Raw genomic sequence first — 11,552 nt, forward strand, 5'->3', positions numbered from 1 at the left:
TCACTTTGGAAGTAGACATCCACAGCGCGAAAGAGAAACAAGGAGGAACCGCTCTGTGGTGACCGAGACAAGACAACAAACATGGCTGCGCCCATCAGTTTAAAACTGTGGCATGTTCACTTCTTACCTGTGTGCAATATTTCACGAAATAAAATTTTCAAGATAAACTAAATGAAACAAATATTTAACGCTATTTCGTAGGACAGCATAGATAAATTTATTACTGGAAATATAGTGGCGAGATAGTGCATGCGTATATTAGCGAGTGAGCCATCCGGTCATCTTTTGGACTGCCTACAATTATTTAGGACGGCAACTTTTACCGTGACGGCTTGGATGGCTTGGCCTAATCAGCTCGGCCTAGCCTAATTGGGCCTGGTCTACCCTTAGCAAATTCTTTATATATTCTTCAAATCTATCGAATGTTACATTAAACTAAAGGTAAATCAAATTTACGTTTGATAAATGATTGAATGTACGTTTTTGTACCAATAATCGATGGGGATTACTAATGATGGGCGTGGCCCGCCATCGGCTCAGTGCCACGCCCACTGGCTTCCATTTTGAAAAAACAAAATAGGCTGTCTATTTTGTTTTTCTGGCGAAACCCCTGCATGGCATCAATGATGACTGTTGTGTTGTTCCACCAACAAACCCAGTATGGTCCAGTTATAATTAATGTCCAGCAAACACAAACTTAAACACAAAGCATGGAATATTCACATGCTGGTACAGTGACGTGATGTTTCCAAACAGCTGGTGGTCCAACTAGATGTCAAAGTGTTTCTCAGCATAAACATAGCACATGACACTAGTCAAACTCATTAACAGTATTCACTATTGAGTATTATCACTATATGTACATACTCAATCACATAAACAATCAGAAATAGTAATCAATTGTACAAAATGCCAGTTCATAAATTATGTTTCTGTTTATGAATGGACAATGAATTATTATACGACTATGACAAACTTCAATCTTCTTATTTCGCTGTTGTTATTTTTATTTTTAATTTCACATCCAACAGCAATTACACTCGCCACTTAGGATAGAATGCTTTATAAACCTGTTATCGATATCATCAGTTCTGTAAACATATACAATGTTGCATGTTTTAAAACTATAGGGATTTCAATGACTGTTATTCATATAGGCAAAGCTTATCTGCTTGCTATAGATGAATTACATGACTTCTTGTATCCAATTTTGGCGTCTGTTGTTTTCCTCTTCTTTGTTTTGCTAATTTTCCTTCCGACGCTGGTTTTTCATGTTCTACAAGAAAAAAAAAAAAAAAAACCCTCCCTCCCTAAAAAAAAAAAAAAAAAAAAAAAAAAAAAAAAACCTCCCTTCCTACCATGAAATTTGATACCAAAAGGATGCTAACCAATTATTTTTTTTACTTGGCCTAATAAAGCTTTACAGTAACATGTTTCATGCGCTGGACAGTAACCTGCAGAATACAAGATATTGACAATGGTTGTAGCATATATACTCGCCTTGTTTTCCAACATCAGCTATGAAAGTTCTTGTTTTGTACAAATGAGGCCATGCAGTAGTTGGGGAAAAATGGGAATAATAATAATAATAATAAAAATAATAATAATAATAATAATAATAATGGACTTATAATTCGCATATTGTCATGACCTCTATGCGCATCACAATGAAAAAAAAAGTTTAAAGATATAAATATCAAAATAATATGTGGCTAAATATACTCCTATTCCTTAAACCAAGTTATGGTTGGCCGTTGACTCCGAAGAGCTCATCCGCCCTTTGTTCAGCTGTTGGTTTTTCTTGCTGCTGCTGGGTGACCATATATCTCAGTATTCAAAATTTTTATAACAAATTGTTGGCAAAATAGAGTTCCTTAGCAGCTAAAAGCTGAATTGGGGACACTCTTCACAAACAGTCAATGAGAAACACATCATTTCAAAAAATACAAACCCTAGTCAAATACAAAAATAGACTAAACCCCATTCAAATACAAAAATATAAAAAACCCAAGTCAAATACAAAAATATAATTACTGTACTTACCTAATAAACTAGCTGGTTTGCTTAGAGAACAGTATACGACTCAATGAAAAAAATTATTGATTACTGTGTTAAAAATTCTAATTATATTTTGTTTGATTATTAGATTCAAGTAAGCCTGTGAGATACGGAAGAGGACCATTTTTAAATCTAGTTGTAGTTACACCACGACGTCCATATCTTTTCACCCTTCTAAGTTGCATGGTGTGAGTAGAGGTTGACCATGGAAACCAGTTGCTTAAAATATTCTTACTGGCTTTCATAGCAAATGCCTTACACAATGACTTCCGACATTCACTGAGAGGTGAATCTGATTTCTTATATGAAAGAACACAGATTGTTAAATTCAGGGGTAGTGTATCTGAGTCGTTGACTTGTAGCACGGGGGCACCACAGGGGTGTGTTTTGTCGCCCTGGCTCTTTTCGGTATACTCTTCTGATTTTTGTAGTAATATTGATCCAAGTAAATCATTTAATATTAAGTTTGCTGATGATACCTGCCTGATTGGTTTGATTTCAAAAAATGACACATCCTTGTTTTATGACTATTAGTATTAGTATAGTGAAAAAATGGGCCCCCGTGACCATTTTTCGGGGACCAAGGTTTCTCTGCTGATTTGGCCTTACTAGTGTATAAATAAAAAAATGAGCGGGGGTGAGCCTCCTGAAAAAGGGCGGAACATGTTTTTTGGCGGCCATTTTTAAAATGGTCGCCAAAATCAAGAGAATGGCTCATAACTTTACTTCTACTCCATGAAAAAGGGTGTCATATATATGGTGTCTAACTATATGTTATAAGGGTCACTGAATTCAATTAGACATGTTTCAAAAACCTAGGATGGCAGCCATTTTGAAATTCAAGATGGCTGCCATAGTAATCGTTGAAAATCAAATATTCCAGTATAATTCCACTTCCTGTCGTTGAAAAATGTTAAATATGATGTCTACTCATATGTAATTAGGCTCTCTGAGTCCAATAAGAATAACTTCCATAAGCTAGGATGGCAGCCATTTTGAAATCCAAGATGGTCACCACATAAATTGTCAAAAATCAAATATTTTTGTTCTTTATTAGGGATTGCCTTTCTGATGACCATGCCCATATCGATGATAGCAGTGTATTCTGTATCTGCAGAATTGATTTTTGTATCCATATAGTGGACAAGTTTTGATTTCTGGCATTTTCTAAATGTACCATTAGCATTGAATATGGCCAGAGATTTAGAGGTTACTCTCCACCAAAGTTACAACTTTTGATCGACAAGTGGAAATTATATACCAAATATTTTATTTTTGACGATTTTTGTGGCGGCCATCTTGAATTTCAAAATGGCTGACATGCTTGGTTTTTGAAACTATGTTCATTGGACTCAAAAATGTGAATAAAATATGATTAGACCCCAAATTTAACATTTTTGAGCGAGGAAAAATGCAATTATATATCAAAATATTTGATTTTTGACAATTTATGTGGTGCCCATCTTGGATTTTAAAATGGCTGCCATCCTAACTTATGGAAGTTATTCTTATTGGACTCAGAGAGCCTAATTACATATGAGTAGACATCAAATTTACCATTTTTCAACGACAGGAAGTGGAATTATACTGGAATATTTGATTTTTAAAGATTACTATGGCAGCCATCTTGAATTTCAAAATGGCTGCCATCCCTAGGTTTTTGAAACATGTCTAATTGAATTCAGTGACCTTAATAACATTAGTTAGACACCAGATTTACCCTTTTTCATGGAGTAGAAGTAAAGTTATGAGCCATTCTCTTGATTTTAGCGGCCATTTTAAAAATGCCGCCAAAAAACATGTTCCGCCCTTTTTCAGGAGGCTCACCCCCGCTCATTTTTTTATTTATACCCTAGTGATGCCGAATCAGCAGAGAAACCTTGGTCCCCGGAAAATGGTCTAAGAAATCTTTATTTAACACTCTATATGTTTATGAACGATTCTATGTCATGTACAACAAATATCTCAGAATGTATTATTTTGACAATAAAGTTGACTTGTATCTTGTATTTTTTTATGAGGGAAAAATGATTAATATTATAATTCATGGCTTCATAAAAAACATCAGCCTTAGCCTGGACATTTGAGGTATTAAGAACATTATCCCAACTTTCTGATTGGACCCACCTTCCGAACAGATTCATTTTAGATTCAGGCATACTTTGAAAAGGTTTTAACTACTATACGATTGTTAGGTTTCCTAATTTTGGGGTTAACAACAATTAAAGCGTGGTCGCTACGACCTATAGAAGATAATAACTTTGGTTTATAAAGCAATTCTGGAACATTAGGAAGACAAAGATCTTAAAGATAGCATCACCCTGGGTGGGTGAGTGAACAATTTGTTTGAGACCATCTAGACACAAAGGTTCAATAAAATGATTGCGGCTTGTGGTTTATATGTCCTAATATAGTCAATTCCCAACATTAGATGCAACTCACGTTGGTTAACTTCAGTAATGTATATACCTGCAAGAGTGATGTAAGGTGCTGATCTTGGCAACTTTGGATGTGTTTTCAGAAGCCAAATTACTTCCAACTCGGGTGGCACATTGATGTTGTCAATGACAATGGCTTTTAGTTGGTGTTTGACATATATCAACACACCGCCGCCTTTCTTGTGCTGCCTACATTTATTAAAGGTGTAGAATGAGTCTAAATTCATATTGTTCAGGTTCAGGAGCTGTACATGGTGTCACCCATGATTCAGTGATAACAATTAAATCAGATTTTTCCCTAGCTCCAGCATTTTCCAATTCGTCAAGTTTGTTATTAATTGATCTTGCATTGGTATACAGAAAAGTTGGTAAAAATGATGAATTACCTTTCCTTGGTTGATCATTACTTGAATTCCTCTTTATATTAAGTGCTGTGAGTGTTCTAACTCGGAGTCTAACAAAGCCAGACTTATGATGCCTAGTTTTACCTTGTCTTTGGTATTCTTGATGATATTGGTCTACGTAGTTTTCTTCCACTGCGTCTCCCTCTAGGTTTACTTAGGCTATAGCATCTGTAATAATTATAAGCACTTGAACTATCGCGTTTGCGTTCGCATACTTGAATAGCATTCCTCCTAGTAATTGTGTCTTAGTTATGCAAATTAGTTGTGCAACAGTGGAGAAGGCGACTGTACCGCATAAGCCCATCCAAGGTGAAGCAAGTGGCCTAGCAGTAGGCCTAAATGTAGTAACATCAAAAAACATCCAAAAGTAAAAAAATTCAAAACATTACACAATCAGAGAAATTCACAAAACACAGACAAAGACAAGTTCACATCAAGAATTGAAATAAGAGCGAAAATAAGATACAAAAACAGCAAAAATCCGAGTAAAATATCAACAGACATCCGCAGGTGACCAGCGCGTCCGATAATTCCATGGCACCCTCCCATCAGCAGCCACTAAAACACATCTGAGTGGGGTTGTTGGATTAGTTGCCGACGCCTCGACTGGATGAGAAAAACTTGCACCCCAAGTTCTCCTACCCTACCACTATATGATATATATAGCGTATATATATAGCTATACTACAATATCATGATTCCTAAAAGCAAAACAAATTTGTTATTTGATTAGTCCTACTCATCCTGATCACTCAATTTTATGGTAATTTTTATTTATAATTATTGCAATATATTTACTTGATTTTTACACGAGTTTGTAAATTTGTATTTTTATCCTGTTGTCTTTATTGTTATCACTTTTTTTTTTCTCAATATATGCTATATTTTTATATTCTCTTTAAAATTTTTAAATTTTTGTGAATTTTTAATGTCTTTTTCTTAATTTTTAATTGATTGTAAATTGAGAACAATTTAGCCTCGGCTACAAATCACTTTTTGTCAATTGCTTTCTCCTTTTTGTATTGTTTTGAATAAAATATACCATGAATAATAAATAATAATAATAAATTTTTTGAGCACAAAAAAACACTTACGTACTAAGTACAGTTGAACTTAGATAAGTCGCGAATCCAAAATGCCATTAGAATATTGTTCAACTTAGATAAAATTTGACTTACAGATTGTTAATTAATGGGAAACACAACAATTTGGCATTATAAGATCGACTTAGAAATTATTTGACTTAGGCACAGTCGATTTAGGTAAGTTTAACTGTACAGTAGTAATACATTTTAAAAAAAAATAGGCTCCCAGCGGGAGCATGTGTCTACTGCCTTATACAGGAATTTTGGTTTTTTTTAAATTTTATCTTATGTTCTTCAATATGCAGATGTGTGTATTATTATAGTGTATCTGGATTTTTCATGAAAATTGTCTTACATAAACAATATTCTGTATAGGCCTACTAGTATATTACACTAAAAACACTTTAAAAATGAGTAAATCTTGGAGTTACCATTTTCACAAAGAAAACTACCATGTTCTAGAGGGCGTCCTTCAAATAACGGTAAAAGGCATTCGTGGCGAACACGTGCTGTGTCTCTATAACGCGCGTTCGAGTTTCGAACACAATTTTGTTCGAGTTCCAAACACTATGCGGTTGTCAATAGAGCGCCCCCTACCTCGTGGTAGTGTACCAATCATGCCTAAACTTGATTTACCCTTTTCTGCCATCTTTAATTGTTACATCATTACATAGTGTCTACACCCCCTGTTGTGGGCAGTAGACACAAAAATACCAATGCCAGCGCCAAAAATTTCCTGATTAGGAGTCCGATACTGGGTGTCCCGAAAGCTCAGACCACGAAAGCTAAGACCTAAGACCACGAGATATCAGACCCACTCAAAATATCAGACCCCGCAAAAAAGACCCTCAACTAAGTATGCCAGGATTTCTAGACAATACTTTTATTCAAAAGCTAACGTCAATATAAAGAACTGACTAATCATAAAATAAACACCATTAAGTAGGCCTATTATCAATACCAGCTAGGCCCCTATTTGCGACGTTTACTGGAGAAAACTAATACAGTACAAACAAACCGGCTATTCGCACTCCACGGAGCCGTACGGTACGGTTTCGGTACGTTTTCGATAGCGGTTTCTAATGCACATCTATCATGCGAATACTGTATCCAATATTATGGTTCTCGATCGTTCTCACTCTTTATATTTTTAGGATAGTTTGTTCTTTTTACATTCACCTTACCTTTCTTTACTTGCTTCTTTTTGGTGATCCACTCCGCTAGCGGATCACCTCTTGTTATTGTCAGATCTTTTTTTTTTTTCCCATTTCTTGTTAGCACGATATCTAAAAATTGGCACGATCATATCAGCCTAACCAATTGCCATTTCGAAATCGTAGTGAGCATTAACTTCAAGTCAATACGCTCCAAAATCGAGTGACTTCACCGTCATTGTGGTCGCCCATCCCTCTATTAAATATTATCGTTCCATCCCCGCATCCCCCCTCCACTTTAAACTGCAGGATAATGATGCAGTGATTCCGGTCCCTCTGTTTGTGTTGTCGTTTGGTTTCTTGGTTAGCTTAGGACAGATCTTGTTTGAAATTTTCCCTTTTTGTTCACTGACTGTATAGAGACCTCGGTATGATGTGCTATAAATCCTACTACATTCATGCATACCGTACATATTAACATACATATATACATCAATAACTTTTTTATTATTATTTCCTCCACATAGGCCTAGGCAGAATCATCTGCTAAATAAGAAAACAATTCTTGTTGTTTCCGCCCTCCTCTGACGACCTTTAAAAAAATAAGTTTTCTAAACCAGTTACTTAAAAAAGTCATGCCTTAAGTTGAAATTTAATATTAAAACGAATAAATATATGCTTAGCCTGGGTCTACATAAGTATTGTCACTTTACAATACGGGAAATGCTCTTTTGGCATTCTTGGTATTTTGCCGTTTTGGTCAATGGTTATCGTTTTGGTATTTGTCACTGACGTTTTTCAGTTAGGCCTAGGCCAGCCTAGGCCTACCTAGACCTTGACTTTTTTTCAGTTAGGCCAGCCTAGTTTACCAACGCCCCCTTTTTCTCTTTTTGATTGCCGTTTTGGAGAATCACGCATTAAAAATCGGTAAGCCTACTACCACTGGGCCTACTACTATACTAGAGGGCCTAGGGCCTAAGCCTATCTACCTACCTAGACCTAGCCTAGGAGCGCTAGCCTAGTGGCCTAACTCTAGGCCTAGCCTAGGGCCTAGCTGGGCCACGTCGAGAAAAAAGGAGCATGTTGAAGCACAAAAAGTCAGGTTCTATCTTAGCTAGGATTTTTAGTTTATTATGAATCATTTTTCACTTACAGAACTAAATTCTCATGGACTGCCATGACTAAATGTGTATCAGCATTCAGGCTTTCCGCTAGACCTAACTGCTCGGCTGCTACTCAACGCAATTATAATGGGGGACGGAGAGCGACGAAGACCGGTTTTTATCGGTCCATCTATTTATCAAACAGTATGTGGTATGTCCACGGGACACACAGATTGTTTTTTTTTTTTTAATTGACGAATGAAAATGGCTCTCAGCACACGTCAAGAGATGGATAGACGCTCAGTTTTCCCAGTGACTTTAATAAAATAGAAAAAATTTAATATAATTTCTTAAATTTTTCTTCTCGTCAATTCCTTGTACATATGACTAAACATCAAAACACGATGTTATGTTAGTAGCCTGGTATAGTAAATACCGGCAGGTAAAACGGAGCCTATGACATAGCATGCGCCAGGGCTCATTTGTAAAGTTATTCCTTTATTCCCGGGCCCCCGTTATTCAACCCCTGACCCGTGAAAAAAAGGGAACAGTGGAATTCCCTGGCCTATATATATACACACATACATATTTATAATATACACACATACATATTTATAATATACATATAGTATATATAGTATAGGCAATATATATATATATATATATATATATATATATATAAATATATATATATATACTTACTATAATTACTTCATATATAATTATATTGTTTTTTACCTAAAAGCTCAAGTATTGCCACCAAGATCATGTTATATTGTAGTCAGGGTACTCGCTATTGCCATTTCAATAACTGGAATTGAGATTTTTGACCCCAAAACGATTGTAGACAGGTTTAATGAATTCTTTACGAAATTGGACCAAACTTATCCAGGCAAGTATGTCCAACACCTAAAAAGTTCTCAGAATTTTTAACACGGCCATTAAACAAATCTTTCTTTTTAACACCAACGTCATATGAAGAGGTTTATAACTTAATAAATTCCCTTGATAAGAATAAATCTAGTGGAAATTATACCGTAACCTACCTGCTAAACTTATTATTATATAGCTGCTGAACATATTGCCATGGCTTTGTCTTTCATTTTTAATTTATCGTTTTCCCAGGGAAAATTTTCTGACTCACTTAAAATAGCCAGAGTTATTACTTTATACAAAAAGGTTTCTAAAGACAACCCTGGAAACTATCGCCCAATTTCAATTTTACCAATACTAAGCAAAATTCTAGAGAAAATTGTAAATAATAGACTGACAACTTTTTGGGAAAATGTATTCATCAACGTAATGGGTTCTGGGAGAAATCACAAAATTGTCACTTATAAATTTAGTTAAACATCTTCGTCAACAAATTGATGATAACAACAATTCAATTCGCATTTTTATTGACTTTATGAATGTATTGGCACGATTAATCATGAAATATTGATATCTAAATTGCAACATTATGGTATAAGAGGTCAACCACTGTCTTGGCTGACTGATTAAAAGGCAGATCTCAATTCGTGGCTGCGGATCAAGTTTGCTCCTTTAATCTTTCAATTCCATGTGGAGTACTAAGGGTCAGTCTGGATCCAACCCCAGTTTTTTTTTAAATTTAGATTAATTTTGCTGATGATACCAATTTATTTTATGATTTTCATGGAAAAAATATTGATCTCTCTTTAATTAACCTAATTTTGAACACGTGGAACGCAAATGAATTAACTATTAACGTTAAGTAAAACGAATTCTGTTATTTTTTATAACAAGAGTAAACAGGTCTCCAGCATTGGTAATGAAAGATGAAAGAGGTAATGTTTGTAGGCATAAAGATTGATAAAAATTTAAACTGGATACTCGCTTGAATAAGCGCCCGGGCGCTTAAAATATTTTTTTGCACTTTCTGAGGGGCGCTTATTCAAACGGGGCGCTTATGAAAACAGAGTGGAAATTGAGGGGGCGCTTGGCAATAGATGAAAATCGAGGGGTTCTTATGGTACGGTAAATTATTAAATTTCAAGAGGCACTTTTTGAATGAAAAAAGATTAGCCGGCCTATACGGTATAAGGACATTACGAATGGTGGTCAGAAAAGATAATCGTCGAGAGAACATGGCTCATGACAAGAATGCCTGAATATTTACATAACAGCAAAATAGCAGATGCAATTAGTGGTGGTGGGTAGTGGTCAGTCCGTTGGCCATCGGCAGATTGAAATTAGCAGGATGGCAGGATCATTGTATTTTTTTAAAACTCAGATGAGAATGTGCTAAAGGTCGGAAAAAGAAAAAGAGGAGTAGGACTAGAACTAGGCACAGACAAATAGGGCCTATGTAAAAAGAGTAAAGTTACACTCTACAGCTCAAATCATGCCAACAACCACAGTCACATTGACTTGCTAAAAATAAAATCTTATGAGGGGCGCTTATTCAAACGGGGCGCTTAAGGAAATTTTCACGTTAGGAGGGGCGGTTATACGAGAGGGGCGCTTATTCAAACGGGGCGCTTATTCGCGCGAGTACGATAAGCATTTTATCGACGTTAACAAAAATATTTCTAATGAAAGTCGGTATTTTATTCAAAGATATGTTGTACCCACAAATATTTTAATTTTATTATATAAAACTTTAATTCAACCAAGCATTACGTACTGTACGGCTTAGAAGTGTGGGGTAGCACATATAAAACATATTTTACAAACAACTTTGTGTCCTTAATTTTGTGTATGATTTATATAATGGAAATTTACCGCATCAGCCTAATCATTATTTTAACACCGTTCAACATTCAAGAAATATCAGGTTTGAAAAAGATCAGAATCTTGCTATACCAAAGGCCCGTACTATGGCTGGTCAATTTAGAATTTCTTTTACTGGATCAAAATTGTGGAATAATTTACTATTAGATATAAAACAATTGTCATTAAAAACTAATTTCAAAAAAATGTATAACACGACTATTACTATCACAATATTGTGATAAAAGCTAGCCCACTCTTTTTTCCGTTTGTATGCAATAATGTCATTATTATTACGCTATTATTTACTATTATTATTATTATTATTATTATTATTATTATTATTATTATTATTATTATTATTATTATTATTATTATATTATCATTATATTACATTGCTACTACTCTTATACTGTCCATTATCTGATAATTTACTTCCCCTATTCCTAAAAGTATGTAAGGAAGAACTGGCAAGAGTATTGTGTAACTTTTTTAATTTATCTTTAGAGAAAGGTGTTTTACCAAAACAATGGAAAACAGCTAATGTTGTACCAGTTTTTAAAAAACATGGAAAACC

General features: G+C 35.0%; 1 protein-coding gene across 1 annotated transcript in view; it reads right to left on the bottom strand.

Annotated features, from left to right (window-relative positions):
* The window catches only part of LOC117112039 (phosphatidylinositide phosphatase SAC1-like), a 37,093-nt gene extending 28,639 nt beyond the window's left edge, over nucleotides 1-8,454 (bottom strand). Inside the window, exon 1 of the mRNA XM_033255091.1 lies at nucleotides 8,293-8,454. Coding sequence (XP_033110982.1) covers nucleotides 8,293-8,318 — 26 coding nt within the window. The 5' untranslated portion in view covers nucleotides 8,319-8,454. The remainder of the gene's footprint in view (nucleotides 1-8,292) is intronic.
* Nucleotides 8,455-11,552: the final 3,098 nt, after the last annotated feature.

Source organism: Anneissia japonica, unplaced genomic scaffold (genome assembly GCF_011630105.1).
Source record: "Anneissia japonica isolate Jap-2015-1 unplaced genomic scaffold, ASM1163010v1 scaffold699_len907043_cov185, whole genome shotgun sequence".
NCBI lineage: Eukaryota > Metazoa > Echinodermata > Crinoidea > Comatulida > Comatulidae > Anneissia > Anneissia japonica.